The sequence below is a fragment of the Martes martes genome, assembly GCF_963455335.1.
Source record: "Martes martes genome assembly, chromosome: X".
In the NCBI taxonomy this organism is placed as follows: Eukaryota; Metazoa; Chordata; class Mammalia; order Carnivora; family Mustelidae; genus Martes; species Martes martes.
Genome location: NC_137897.1, coordinates 8,546,034 through 8,562,077, shown reverse-complemented (window position 1 = coordinate 8,562,077; position 16,044 = coordinate 8,546,034). Strand labels below are relative to the sequence as shown.

The 16,044-nt window shown below is 45.4% G+C and overlaps 1 protein-coding gene across 1 annotated transcript in view; it reads right to left on the bottom strand.

The window, feature by feature from the left end:
• Nucleotides 1-16,044, bottom strand: part of FRMPD4 (FERM and PDZ domain containing 4) — a 793,238-nt gene that overhangs the window by 90,866 nt on the left and 686,328 nt on the right. Inside the window, exon 3 of the mRNA XM_080831215.1 lies at nucleotides 278-438. Coding sequence (XP_080687341.1) covers nucleotides 278-438 — 161 coding nt within the window. The remainder of the gene's footprint in view (nucleotides 1-277; nucleotides 439-16,044) is intronic.

The window sequence follows — 16,044 nt, the reverse complement described above, 5'->3', positions numbered from 1 at the left end:
ACTTTAAGAAGTAGGTCATTTCCATGGTTACAAATGATAGATCCGTGTTTTCCGAAGTCAAAAGATATGATGCATTTGGCAGTTGAAACCCAGTCTGCAGAGCCCTTTGTGTCTCTCTGGCGGTCTGACTCTAGCCCGATGTTGGAAAAACTCCACAAGGCTCCATAGCTCAACGGTATGAAATGGAATGGTATGAAACTTATGGGACTCAGCGACAGTCGCTGGTGCAGGGTGTGGTAGGTGACCCCAGGAGACCGGGAGCGGCCCGGGTGCTTACCTGGTGTTACGGAGCGAACGACCACTGGCTTCTCACTCCCGGCCACAAAACCAAACCCCAGTACGGGGTCCCTCCTCATCTCCACCCTCCGAGGGGCCGGAGGGAGGATTTGGCAGCTCTCCAACCGGGGGTCGTCAAATGGGATGCCCTGCGTCATGTGACTGTGGGAAAAGCACACACAATGGAAAAAAGGTGTTAGTGTTAGTGTTTGGCAATGGCTTGGCAATCACATTCTCACTCTCCTTTCCAAACTTTCTATTCCCTGTTTGGGAGAGCCTGGGGAAGACCTGGGAAGGCACACAGTTATGCTTCTTGTGTCCCCTCCTTAATCTCTTGAAAACACCAGACCCATTTCTGCATTAGGCTATTGCACTGGCTGTTCCCCCAAGCGGAAATGCTGATCCTACCACTATATGGGTGTGGATCCCCCTCCCCACTCTCTGGTCTGCTCAGGTGTGACCCTCTAGCCACATACACCGCAAGCCTGCTCCACCACACCCACAACCCCTTTACCCTCTTCTACATTTTTTTAAAAGATTTTATTTATTTATTTAACAGAGAGAGAGATCACAAGCAGGCAGAGAGAGACAGAGGAGGAAGCAGGCTCCCCACTGAGCAGAGAGCCCGATGCGGGGCCCAATCCCAGGACTCAGATCATGACCTGAGCAGAAGGCAGAGGCTTTAACCCACTGAGCCACCCAGGCGCCCCCCTCTTCTACATTTTCAATCATAGCACTAATCACTTGCTAATGAGCTATAGAATACACTTTTTTTTAAAAATTGTTTTGCTGTCCACACTCCTAGAGTGGAAGCTTCGCGAGGCCAAGGAAGTTTGTTTCGTTACCTGATTCATCCCGGCTGCCTAGAGCAGCAGCTCTCACAGAGCGGATTCATGATCAATCATTGAATGAATATGGAGAGAGAGAATTGTCTGCGGAACACTATCGATTTATAACTGATATGCCGAGAAAGAAGTTCAGAAGATGATGGATATTCAGTAAGAAGCATCTACGGCTTCTGGCTCCCGTGAAACTGAAGGGATGGGAATCATATCGGTGGTGATAGGTTATTCTGGTGTCGAACACATTTCCCCTTTCCAAAAAAGATGAGAAACTAACTCCTGGCATTTATATTCTGGAGAAATTTTCAACTGATTTAAATGAATCTCTTTGTTCACACCTAACTTTAGAAGTTTTATCAATAATTTAAACTCGAGGGGCGCCTGGGTGGCTCAGCGAATTAAATGTCTGTCTTCGGCTCCGGTCATGATCCCGGGGTCCTGGGGTAGAGCCCCGTGATGGGCTCCCTGAGGGAGCCTCCTTCTCCCTCTCCCTGTGCCGCTTCCCACCACTTGTGGTCTCTTTCTCTCTCTCTCTCTCTGTCAAATGGATAAATGAAATCTTTAAAAAACATCATTTAAACTCAAAATAGGTATGGCATTCAAAAATTTTCAAAATGCATCCACAAGTATCGTATTTGATGCACCAAACAATCTGGAATAACGAGGCCGGTGTTACCACCTGCATTAGCCCAGGAAGGAAGCCGAAGTCAATAGTGGCTTATTGGCTCCCAGGGCCCACGCCTCATATGCCGGAGTGTCGGATCAAACCCCAGCTCCCCAGACTCTTCATGAAGGCTTCGCTCACAGACAGTAGCCAGTGTAGCCTTTTGTGAGGGAAGAGTTATTAGTCTGAACACCAGCACCCTCCTGTAAGGAATGCAGGCACTGTTATTTCAATGACGTGGACTTTATTCAATTTTTTTGCTCTCTAATGTTCAATAAGGAAAAGAAGATCATTTTGAAATACCTCGAAAGATGCTATTCTCTATGCCATGTGGACCACATATTGTTCAAACGGGGGGGGGGCGGGGAAGAAGACAGAGAAGGATGAATTCTGTGGTCCTTTTGTGTAATTAATAAGTGTTGAGAAGAACGAATGGAAACCCTCCAGGATCTGTCCTCTAGGCATGTACCACCGACTAAGAAAATAAAAGTTTAAAATTCCCCTTTACTCAGAAAGGACGCGTCTTCGATTTAGCAGCTCGCAGTCTGAAAGGCTCAGAAAAAGAGAAGTATTCGTCGAGAGCTAACGTGTTACGCGTTGCACGCTGACACTCATCTGTTACCCGATTTTATCTTCAGAACAGCCCACAGGAACGGCAGTTTGACCCCGCGACCTCCTCCGTGCAAACGCCAAACACAGAAGAGTAACTGGGTCAAGGTCACACGATTCTCAGAGGTAAGCCAGGTGCAACTCACACCAGGTCTCCCAAGTGTCACACGCTTGACCAGCTACATAATCTGCACTGACAGTGCAAAATCAAAACGCAGACACTGTCACCCAAACCTAATTCAGATCTTCAAGACAGCAGAATGTGAAACCCAGGTCAGGGCCCCGTGCTATTGCCTGGGTCACGCGCCCAAGAAGCTGGCCTTGGTGGTGTCCCATCCCAACGTCCCACCGCCATCCTAGACGTGTGCGGGCTCAGAGGGACCGCATTGTAGGGTCAACGGGGCGGGGCGGTCTCTCTGGACCCAGAGGTTAGATGTGGCTACAAGGGCAGGTCACACACTTGGGATGAAGGGAGGTGGGAGCTGCAGGCAGAGGGAGAAGCAGGTTCCCCACTGAGCAGGGAGCCCGACCCGGGACTCTATCCCGGGACTCCGGGATCGTGAGTTGAGCCGAAGGCAGACCTTTAATGGACTGAGCCACCCAGCACCCCTCAGAGCATGCTGTTCTTAGGCTACCTTTGCAAATGGGGCTCTCCTGTTAGCCCCAGATGGAATAACGGGAAAAAAAGGGAAGGGGATACCCATAGTTTTAGGGACTGGCCTTGAGCTAGTCATTTGCACCATAACCCACAGAAGACATATTCTAAATGAAGAAGGTTGTGGTCTCCCGTGTTGCAGAACAGAGACCTGGACCCCGGCTGGCCGAACTTCCCATTCCAAGTGTAGAAAGGGACAGGGGAAAGCTTTTCCCCGTGCCCCCGCCAGTCTGTGAAAAGCTTCTGGCATGGGTTCCCAACCTTGGCTGCACATCAGAATCACCCGCAGAGGATTCAAAAGTCCTAATGCCCAGGTTTCCCTCCAGACCAATCACATCAGAATATCTGAGGGTACAAGGCAGGGTTAATCTTGAAAGAATCCCCTGGTGATTCCAAAGTGTACCGAGGACTGGGGACCACTTCCTGCTCGGGGAAATGTGGCATCTAGCTCTCCTTCTAGGTAGTAGGACAAGAGAGCACAAATGATGCCCCAGACCACCTCCTCCAGCCTCTACTGCAAATGCAAGTTAGGATATTTAAAGCATTTATAACTTGATTATCCTCTTTCCACCACATGATAAAGTAATAGTCTCCAATTTTTAATTCATCATTCATTCAATAACTCTAATATTATTATCTTATGAATACCTGACATTTATTAAACACTAATTTCATGCTAAGCAATTTTTGAAATTATTTCCATATGTTAGTTCGTTTAATTCTCCGAAACAACTCCATAATGCATTCATTTAGTCAACAAATACTTATTGAACGCCCACAGGCTTCTCGCTTCTAGGGATACAATAGGAATCAAAGCCGAATAAAAATAATAAAAATGTTCACTCTGGTATTCAGAGACAGAAAATGATCTAAGAAATTAGTAAAATGTATCGCATATCAGGTCTTTATAAGCACGTGGAGGAAAATAATGCCGGAAGGGAACACTTCGGGGTCTAGCGGGGGTTGGATAAATGTCTGGGGGAGGAGGAGCATTTCAGGGAGAGGGACATCTAGGGGCAAAGGTCCTGAGACAGGCTGTGCCCGCGGAGAGTGTGCCTAAGGGACAGTGGGGAGGCCCGTGGTAGGACGACCCGGAGGTGCTGAGGGACTCAGGGGTAAATAAAGGACCCGTGTGTGCGTGTGTGTGTGTGTGTGTGTGTGTGTGTGAGAGAGAGAAAGAGAGAGAGAGAGAGAGAGAGACACACACACACACACACACACACACACAGGCTCTTGGAGGGGCTTTGTGCTTTGTGCTGAGTGAAACAGGCAGCCTTTGGAAGGTTTCAAGTGGAGAAGTGATTGCGAGCGGCCCTTCCCGAGAACAGACAGGAGGAGGCTGGGCAGGGCAGGGCAGGGGGCAGGGAGAGCTTTACAGGGCCCGTGGCGTCCATCCTGACAAAATACATGGGGGCCTGGACCAGAGTGAGAGTGACGGGGATGGCAAGAAATCGCTGGGTTTTTAACATATTTGGAGGCCACTTCAACAGGGCTGGCACTCCGACCCTGAAACCTCCTTCCTCCTCATGCAGGACATTGAAGTGTGAGGAAGGACATATCAGCACATCGTCTAGTGCAACTCTTACGTCCCGATGTGTGCAAATCGCAGGAGCCATTTTGGTTGCGAACAGCTAACCCTTCACGGTTTCCACAAGAAACACACAAATGTTCCTGCCCAAGTACAGGGCAAGTGTGAGACTGATAGGGTTGTTTGCAGGCAGATTCTGTAGCCAGACTCTCTAAAGCCCAATCCTGCAGCTCCCGACCCCACTTCCTAGCACTGCGACGTGTAAGAACTACTTCCTGACTCTATGCCTCAGTTTCTCCATCTGCATAATGGCAATACGAGCAGTCACCATGGCTCAGGACAGCTGCAAAGATGAAATGAATGAATAGAAGTGAAGCATTTAGCAAAATGTCTGGCATGGGGCGCCTGTGTGGCTCAGTGGGTTAAGCCTCTGCCTTCGGCTCAGGTCATGATCCCAGGGTCCTGGGATGGAGCCCCGCATCGGGTTCTCAGCTCAGCGGGGGGCCTGCTTCCCTCTCTCTCTCTGCCTGCCTCTCTGCCTACTTGTGATCTCTCTCTGTCAAATAAATAAATAAAATCTTAAAAAAAAAATGTCTGGCATGTAATCAGCATTCAACAAGCGATGTGTTGGGCACCTGGGTGGCTCAGTCAGTTAAGCATCTGCCTTGGGCTCAGGTCATGATCCCGGGGTCTGGGGATCGAGCCCCACATCGGGCTCTCCATTCAGCAGGGAGCCTGCTTCTCCCTCTGCCTGCTGTTCCTCCTGCTTGTGCTTTCCCTCTCTTTCTCTCTCTCTCTGTCAAATAAATAAGTAAATAAAATCTTAAAAAAAAAAAAATCAATGTGGGGGCGCCTGCATGGCTCAGGGGGTTAAGCCTCTGCCTTCAACTCAGGTCATGATCCCAGGATCCTGGGATCGAGCCCCGCATCAGGCTCTCTGCTCGGCAGGGAGCCTGCTTCCCCCTCTCTCTCTGCCTGCTGCTCTGCCTGCTTGTGATCTCTTTCTCTCTGTGTGTCCAACGAATAAATAAACTCTTTAAAAAAAAGCGATGTGTTATTTTCATCTCTCGAGGTCAATGAATAGAAAGGAATAGGTTTCAGATATTATGAACACATTCACTCTTAAAATATGAACACAAACCCGGTATCATTTCAAATGTCTATAGCCCAACGCCCGACAAAATGTCTCACCAAATCGTAGCTAAGCTCTGAAAACTTTTGTTTGAAAAATCTTATCAAGTACGATGACACAATAAACACAAGTATAAGTTGATACACACAAGGCAGTCCTATGCCAGAATACAGACCAAAAAAGAAAGAATAAAATTTAGGCTCTCGACCGAATCAGTAAATTTTCCTTGGCCATGTTTCTAGAACTCTAAGTGAACATGCAGTCCAGGGCTGGGAAGGAACCCACGTCATGGGGAAAACGAGAAGTGCCACTCAAGTTCTAAGGCACAGAGGAGATAGAGATGCTGCCAAAAACTGTGTCCACAGAGAATGTGACATCGGTCTACATCCCTTCATTGTTCTTTCCCTGCCCAAGTAACATTGAGACTCACAACGGAACGTGTATTTTGTGGTCGGTGTTTGCTGCAGCATTTTCATTTCTGATGTTGCATTCTTCTTGTTTTGTTTGCACTTGAGGATAACCTTCCAATGGCGTCATTATTCTTGTGCAACAGGTGGTATTTTCAGAATAAATTATCTAAAAATAATCAATGTGTCTTTTTTCTATCAGGAACGGTCCTATACAAAAATGCACCCCCATGAAACATCATTTGGTGGTTTGGATTAAGGTAAGCACGTTTTTGGCTCTCACCTTGCAGTATCTTTCATAAAGATGCTTCAGTCCTTTTACAACGAGCTGAGAAAGCAACACCTTTTTTACCTGCTCGACATGCTTCAGTGAATTCTCATGCTAACGCTGCAAGAAGACAACTGATGAGCTCCACAGACTTCCAGTCCCAGCCCCCAACCTTCTGCAACACACATACAACACACACACACACACACACACACACACACACACACAGGCCAGGATTCAGAGACCTAAAATTTCAAGCTCTGTTCATTGAGATGGAAAACGTGCCCACTGAGATTCAATGAATAATCACCCTGTTCCTGACAGATTCATTTTAAAGGAATGATGGCGATCTTGCTGTCCAACCCCCGCCCCCATAACAAAAGGAAAGGGCTTTCCTAAAATGTTGGGAGACTTTCTTCCTCCATAGAAGTCAAAGACGGATACACTCAGCATATCACAAGAAGTTACTTTGACTGGTAGATAGAATGCTATAAGAAAACCCAAAGTGATTCCATTTTTATATGCACTTATTAGAGACAGTGACGTCCTTTTATGGAATATGTGTGGAAGGGAAAGATTCTGGTGGGAAAAACTAAATTTGGAAGTTATTACTTGTGTTGTAAAATTAAAAACTGTAGGAAGATGGTGGCAGGTCGGACACCTGGGTAGGTAAGACTGGAACGAAAAGAAATGAATGAACAGATGTGGCCCAAGTTCTACTCAAGAAGGCCATTGTCAGTGTGACTTTGCAAGGGGAGGCTAGCTGGGATTACGTGATAGCATTACGCCTCAAGATATCCCATGCTCACCTCGCTAGTACTGGTCTCTGTGATCGACTGAATTATTCTTCATTTGCAGCCCAGGATGTGACCGGCCACCCTACGCCACATGCCTTTCAGAACCTCCCACTGCATGCAGTGCACATTTCGCTGTCCCTTGACTCGGCTAACACCTCACTGCGCAAAGAGGGCACACGGCGGAGCCCAGGTGTGACAAACAAAAAACACTTTTGTAGCTGGTCTTGTGCTCTTGCTCCTTTATCGTCACCGCGCACGTGGAACAAACCAGAGCTGGCAGCTCAGGAAGGAGCCAAGTGGAGCGGAGCTTCCCAGCCCCCCAGCCTAGAGCAGCTGGCCAAACACGAGCTAGTAAGTAATGACGGCGTGACACTCAATTTGGGAGATGCTTGTTAGGCACCAAAAGCTCCCTCATACAATCATGACACAGAGATTTCTACTGGTTAAAACCCCTGGAATTCCAGAGTTCGCCGCGGATTCTACCAACCCTATTGTCCACACCATTTATGACCGAATGTTAACATTTCACAAACACGACAGACACTTCCAAAGGAAACTGTCCCTAATCCCCGCCTCATTATCGCAGTTGACATGACATCCATAGGAACCCTATAATCTCTTCTTCATGACTTTCTCATACCCCTGATTGCACGTGGGTAGCAGTGGCTCCCAGAGCAAGGGTAAAAATTCCTAAGCCCTCCTGTGGCCTGTGAGGGGCCTAATAAGAAAAGCTCTGAACAAAAGTTCTAAGTTAGGCAAACGAGAATTCCCTAGAAGAAGAAGAAGGAAGGGGAAAAAAAAAAAACCACAACAACTCAGAAGTATGGATTATTCAAGGTGACAGGTGACAACTGAAGGAGGTCCGCAAGTAGATGAGACCACAGGATGGGTTTTCATCAGGTCCAGATTACAGTGATGTGTGTGTACCAAAGTGACATCCTGAAAAAAGTGTTTGCTGGCTTCTCATTGAGTTTGTTCCTCTACGGGGTCTAATGAAGAAGACAGGCTGGCGACCATCCCTGAGCGACTCCGCTAAGGAGGCAGCGGCAAAGGGTCCTGTGAGGTGGCAGAAACTTTGGGTGCTGGAGCTATGTCTAGCCAAACACCAAGATCCACAGGTTGGGCCTAAAGAAAGAGCAGCCCGTGAACTTCAGGGACCTCCTCAGTCTCGGGCAAGGGTACCTTGGAGCAGGACCATGCACTGAAGACCAGAGAGGTCTACTCAGATCTCAACTTGGCACACATCCAGAGGACGTTTGAGTATTGACATGATTATGTTCGAACCGCCAACCAGCAGGAGTGTAATAGGATATTCACCCGTGACTTTCTTGATTTTCTTTCAACACACGACTTCTATGTGCTGTGTGAGAGAACAGAAACTGTGAGTAAACAGAAGCTCTGAGAGGAAGGAGAGAGGAGAATGGGAAGAGCAGTGACTAAGCCTGGAGAGAAACCATCCTGAGCAATGACATCACGCTAGGAGATCTGGGAACTCCTGCTAATACGGATGGAAACTCCCCTGAATCGAGAACGTCCAGGGCATTCTACCCCTTTCACGATCTACGGATTTTTACACTCAAAACCCATTTTTTGAAAGCAAATCTGGGCAAGCCTCTGGGATCAACCTCAGGGATCAAAAAGGCTCAACCATACACCGCCACTGAAGAGGAGTTAAATTTAATACAAAAGTAAATAACTGTACATAATGTATTTCCGGCTCACATAACATACTGGGTCTCGTGCTTTCTGCCTTCATGAATATTCATACTGTGGGTTCAGAAGAGCTCAACCTTCACTAATCAATTCCACAGGCTACTGTCACTCAATTCCACAACACGGCAGGAGCATTTAAAGATTTCCAACTGTTTAGTCAAGCTTGGAAGCTTACACAGTACTCGCAAAGCTAACAGAATCCCGAATGCTTAACTGAGAAGACACAAACTGTTTAGAAGAATCTTGGAGAATTTTATGAGTGTTTGAAATAAATGGGACTTCCTAATGGGTAGACTAAATTTGAAAATGTCGGCTCTCTTTAAGCTAATTTACAGATTTAAGGCCATTCAATAAGGATATCTCAACAGTCCATTTTAAAGAATTCAACAGAGAACTCTGAATTTTATATGATCGTATAGAAGAACACTTTGAACAAGAAAAACGCTGGTTGTCGAGCCGACAGGATACCAGACCCTATTAGAAAATGACAATTCTTAGGATGCTCTGATTCTGGCACAAACAGAGAAAAGTATAAACTGGCGGAGTCGAAGCTTCAACCGGAACAAACAAGGCTTCCAGGTACATTTAGAGATGCCCGCCCTCTGGAAAGAACTGATCGCAAGCCAAGGAACCAAAGAAACAGAAGTGCTTTAGCATGACAATAAAACAGTTGGTTTTGAACCAAAGCCTTTAAATCTTTTGTCCTCCAGAAGATGTCTCTTCAGAGGCAAGGAGCTATCAGAATAATGAAGGAGAAAGTAACTTCAATTTTAAAAGAAATCTGGGTGTGTGTTAAGAATGCAGGGAAACAGGGGCGCCTGGGTGGCTCAGTGGGTTAAAGCCTCTGCCTTTGGCTCAGGTCATGATCCAGGGTCCTGGGATCGAGCCCCGCATTGGGCTCTCTGCTCAGCGGGGAGCCTGCTTCCTCCTCTCTCCCTCTGCCTACTTGTGATCTCTGCCTGTCAAATAAATAATAAATAAAATCTTAAAAAAAAAAAAGCCATATCTTACCCTCTGGCTTACCATGAAGAAAATAGGCTTAAAAAAAAAAAGAATGCAGGGAAACAGATGTTTAAGAATGATGCTACCGTTATGTGCTTGTTTTATTGAAAATTATGCAAATACGTATCTATAAAAACAGCAGCCTTTGAAAACTTGGAAATGAATTTTTCCAACCCTTTCAAAAATCCTCAAGTGAAGCATTTCAGTGGCGTGTGAACGCATTTGTTAAATATAATACCATGTAACATCTCCCATTTGGTTTGTGAGAACAGCGGAGGGACAGGACAACATGGAACGTGGAAACTTTCTGGCCAAATCTTGGCAAACTGACTTGCCGAGACGAGAATGGAAAACGGTAAGCGAGCTGGTGAGACGTTCTGTCCTGTTCCCTCTTGATAGGTTTCTGCAGTTCCTTTCTGCTTCTGATGACAGTGAGTGAAACCAAGTAAAGCCGTAAGCTGAACTTGCAAACAGACCCTCAAAGTTCTTTTTAATTTATTTATTTGACAGACAGATCACAGGTAGACAGAGAGGCAGGCAGAGAGAGAGAGAGGAGGAAGCAGGCTCCCCGCTGAGCAGAGAACCCCCGATGCGGGGCTCGATCCCAGGACCCTGGGATCATGACCTGAGCCGAAGGCAGAGGCTTAACCCGCTGAGCCACCCAGGTGCCCCAGACCCTCAAAGTTTTATTCAACGATGTGGTAAACCATGGTGCTCAAAAATAAATAAGCATTCTCAATCACACTGCTGTCATGAAAATATTACAGAATTTGGAATGCAGCAATAACTGCGTGTTCACAAGTGATTAAAAAATATATCCCGTGTTCATCTCATCTCATGTTAACATTCCAGTTTAATACCTTTTTCACATGTGCTTCATGCTTTCTATAACACAGTCTTTACAGTGGCGTGGGTGTATATACATATAAATTACATATAAGTTAACACATATTCGGAGCTTACATGTTCAAAGCCTTTTTTGGTAATAGGAATGGAGGGCGCCTGGGTGGCTCAGACGGTTAAGGTTAAGCGTCAACCTTTGGCTCTGGTCATGCTCCCAGGGTCCTGGGAGGGAGACCCGCATCGGGATCTCTTCTCAGCAGGAAGCCTGCTTTTCCCTCCGCCTTCCCCCCTGCCCCGCCCCCACTCATGCCTGCGCTCTTATCTCTCTCTCTCTGAAATAAATAAATAAAATCTATAATGGGAATGGAGTACAAAAGCAAAAAATGTGGAGATTTCTGTTCTGTATAATCTGATTTATTGTGTGAGCCCAAAAAGTGTTTTACATATGCAAACATGACAGACAGAATCATGGATATTACAAAGCTCAGCACAGCCCTTAAAAAGCCCAGCTCTCACGTTCCAGTCTATTCTGAATCAAGTTTAGAAATCTACAAATGAAGTTAACATGCTGATGGGAAATGGTGCATTTCATTCTGCTTGTCTAATCCTTGCGAATCCAAGCAAGATGAAACAGAGTGGTCCTAGGTTTGGGTCAGACAAATTGATTATTACATGTGTTCCTGCTTTGGGCTCCAAAAGACTGAACCTTTAGAGGTTGGAAACCTAACCACTCCAAATCTTTCTAAGTTTCAATTGGTATCTGTCGTTTACAGAACATAACGAATTACAGGGCAAGGCAGGGCAGACCATTCCATCTTGAATGATTACCCTTATTTTTTTGTACCTACAAGAAAATCCACTTTTGAACAAAAGACTTGATAACAACGAGCGAAGCCTTTCTCAAACTGTTAAAATCATCACTTTAGGTCTGAAAACTTGTCCCCATCAAATTGGAGTCTATTCACACTTTAGAGCAGGAGATGGGAGAAGCAGAGGGTTGAAGCTGCAAGGGGTGCCCCTCCCCCACCCCCAGGGGCTGCTGTATAGATCTCTGTGATTAATGTGTATTCTTTGAAAATTTCTATTATAGTTTTATATTTGGAAAGTGAAAACAATCCCATGGATTTGTAAATTCAAACTATGAGTTGTGAGAAACCGTGACCTAAGATAATATTGAAAAACATGAACTGATTTGGGGCACATGGCCGGCTTAGTTGACAGAGCAGGTGACTCTTGATCTCGGGGTTGTGAGTTCGAGCCCCACATTGGGTGTAGCGTTTATGAAAAATAATTAAATAAATAGATACAGTGTGGAGATACTTAAAAAAACATGAACTGATGTTTTTAAAAGGACATACTTTTAGAGAGATGATCAGCCACACTTAGTAAATTTCATGATTTTTATAATCTTTACACAAAGGATTTGAAGAAGTGATTAGTAAGGATCCCTTGATGACTAAGAACTTTTTTTTTAAAAAGGTTTTATTTATTTATTTGAGAGAGAGAGGGAGAGAGAGCGAGCATGTGAGTGGGGAAGGGGCAGGAGAGGGGGGAGCATCTCAAGGACACTCCCCGCTGAGCACAGAGCCCCGTGCAGGAGCTTGATCTCATGACCCAGAGATCAAGACATGAGCCAAAATCACGAGTTGGATGCTTAACCGACTGAGCCACCCAGGCGCCCCTGATGACTGAGAATGTCTGACAGAAGTTAAAAGAAGCTGGCAAAGAAATCACAGAATTAAAGTTTCAGCTAACAGTTCTATTTTAATCAAGAAATTGTGGTCTCCTGGGGCGCCTGGGTGGCTTAGTTGGTTAAACATCTGCCTTCGGCTCAGGTCATGATCTCAGGGTCCTGGGATCGAGCCCCGCATCGGGGGCTCCCTGCTCAGCGGGAAACCTGCTTCTCCCTCTCCCTTTGTCCCTTTCCCTGCTTATGCTCTCTCTCAAATAAATAAATAAAATCTTCAACAATTAAAAAAGAAATTGTGATCTCCTAATCTTTCCTGCATTAAAATAATTGTTCTTAGCCCCTACCGAGAGTAAATTCAGTTTCCTTAGATATCGAACTATGTTACAGCCCAAGGTTCCACATCTTTCCTGCTTTGGGTTTTGTTTGTTTGCTTCAGTTTCCCCTCTTTTAAGCTCCATACACACGAACTCAACGGCTCTACCTGAGGTCCCAGATCCAGGCCTGCTTCCTTCTCTGCCTGCTCTGTGTGATGGGAGTTTCAGTCCCTGCAGGCGACAGCACGTCGTGGTGCTGTCCCAGGTGCTGCTAGTCGGTAGTCCCTGGGTGCCTCGGTGGGACTCACTGATTTCCTTATCAGCGCCTCCATCTATCCATTCTCTGCCAGGATTCAACCACACCATCCCTCTCTCCAATGTAGACACCTGCTGAGTCCCGAGAATCACACCCTTGGCAATGACACTGATGCGGAACGTCCTCATCCAGACTCCAATTGAAAAATGCGATTAGAACTTCTGTTCTAATGCTTAGCCAAGAGCAATAAGCATTTCTGCACTGAGAGCAATACTGAGATCAATTATTCAATTAATATCTATTTATAATACATCAACCATACCTATATTTATACCAACAGTGCTTAAAGCACAAACAAATCCCAAATACCTATTAAATAAATACTTGTTTCTGGATGCAATGCATTTTCCACATATAAACCTTTAAATACAATGAAGACTTTAGCTTCCTGGATTGACTGCTATAGAATTCATTTCTAACTGCCTAATTTAAATGAAAAGCGATCTCCTTTTGTCCTAACTGAAGCATTTTCTCTGGTTGTCTCTGTAGAATTTCTCAGTAAACGTCTATCTTTGGTCAGTATTACCCACATACCAGCCATTTTCATGACTTAGAGGAGTCAACAGGCTCGCCAGAAGATTTTTGTCTATCCTTTTCTCCCAGGATAACAGTCACTGACTTTGCAAATTCAGTCAAAATCAGGCTCTTCTGTTATTTAATTCAACAACTATTTAGTGGAACCTTTCTATGTGTCTGGTACCCAGATATGGCTGTGATTCAGACCCACAAGCTTCTCTTCTAGCCCAGGTGGCAGCAAACTGTAGCCCACGGGCCAAATCTGGCCTCTGGCTGCTTTAATAAATAATGCTCTATTGGAGCAAAGCCACGCCCTTCTATTTATATACTGTGGTTATTTTCACGCTACCAAGGCAGCAGTTCTAATGGTAACAGAAGCTTTCTGGCCCACAAAGCCTGATGATATATTTCCTACCTGGTCCTTTACAGAAAAAGGTTTGCCGGCCCCTCTTCTAGTAGAGAAGGAGGTGATAAAAATCAAACATAAACCGTATCTCATATTATTGGTGGCTGATATGATTTTATGTAAAAAAAAAAATACAGCAGGATCAAGCGTGAAAGGGGGTGGATGGGTTGCACGAGACAGGAGCGGAGGCCTCTCCGAGGAGGTGACTTTTGAGACCTGGATGAAGTGAGGGATTCCGCTGGGAGGCTAGCCACGTAGAAGTTCCCAGGCAGGGGCACCTGGGTGGCTCAGTGGGTTGAAGCCTCTGCCTTTGGCTCAGGTCATGATCCCAGGGTCCTGGGATCGAGCCCCGCGTTGGGCTCCCTGCTCAGCACGGAGCCTGCTTCCCTTCTTCTCTCTCTCTGCCTGCCTCTCTGCCTACTTGTGATCTGTCTGTCAAATAAGTAAATAAAATCTTTAAAAAAAAAAAAAAAGAAGAAGTTCCCAGGCAGAGGGAAGGGAGGTAGAATGGTCTTGAGAGAATAGTTTCCTTGCCATTGGTCTACTCAAACATTCATTCCTTTATTGAAAAAAGTTGTAGTTCAATGGACTGTGAAGTTCTCCATGGTTCTATGCCCTGAAGGAAATTCCAGTCCAGTAGGAGGAGCTACAGATAAAAACCTCTGAGTCCAACAGATTGCTGGAGGCAGGTGCCAAGGAAGGATATGCGCCATACTCTAGGGGCACATTCCATGGGGGTAGTCAGCCTACGCCAAGGGCAGTCAGGGGGACCAGGAAGGATCTCACAGAGAAGATGCCCATGAGAAGAGTCTAGAGATATGAGGAGGTAAATACCAGATGGATAAGGAAGGAAATTACATTCCAATCCAAGGGAAGAGCAGGCAAAGCCACAGAGACATTAAAGAGACTGGTGTTTGGGACAACTGTACGTGTTACTTGCTGGGTAATGGGGGAGAATGTTTAGGAGAGCGAGTGGTATCAAGGACAAATGAGGTTAAAGAAGAAAACCATTAGCCATGTTAGAAGGCTGCCCTATACCACCCCCAGACCCTTTATGTAAGCAAGAGTACATCCTTCCTGCAAAGGTCGGAGGCTCTAAAATCTACCACTTGCAGAGGAGCTGGGATACACTGGGTTGGGAAAAGAAAAATCCTGACATTCTCTCCACGTTCTAGGAGATGAGTAGAGTATCTTAGAAAAGAAGGTTAATACAGTTCTTAAATATTAACTTGAACGCACACACTATTAATTTTACTTATGAATCAGTAATATTCATTTTGAGGGTTATAGTTCAAAGGACTACACAGTTTAAACAGAACCCAGACAGATACATTTTTCTCGTCATGCCTTCAGCTTTAGCAAATGAGACGCAATAAATGAAGGACCTATTAGGGCTGGTATAAATTCACGTCCAGAAGAGGTTCCGTTAATTCATGATCAACTTCATCTTTCAAGGACTCAGTTCTATTTGTCAATATCACTATTGAAAACCATTTCAACAATTAGTCTTTATCAACAGCCAGCTCATCTACCCAGATTTTTATCATCGTTAAAGATGATGAATTCAGCGCCTGCAGAATGCTTATTGACTGTGCCTTGTGAATCTAATCGTAGGATCTAAAAGGGCAAAAATGTTTGTCAGTTTCCCTAAAGCTGCAAAATCCCTACAGCTAGGCTGGTAATCAATTACATTAATTGAGTTCAGTTCAATGTGTTTAAGAGATGACTTTTATGTTAACGACACTCTAATGTGTCAGAAGCAATAATAATCAAGTCACATCCTTGGGTTGATTGAGGGGCTCAGCAGAGCTGGTAGTTCTCAACCTCACCTCATACCATCAAGCCAGATAGGCACGACTCCTAAGGAAGCTGAGATTGAGATTTATTGGTGATTCCTCATTTAAAAGACAGGTAATATAGGAAGGTAACCACAGAATAAATGCTCAGAATCATATGCTTGACAGTAATCTGTATAAACAGTGTGCCATTTGGGTAAGTGTAAGTCAGTGTGAATTGAATTTGAGACGAGGCTATACAACATTTCAGATACCACGAGGCATATCTCT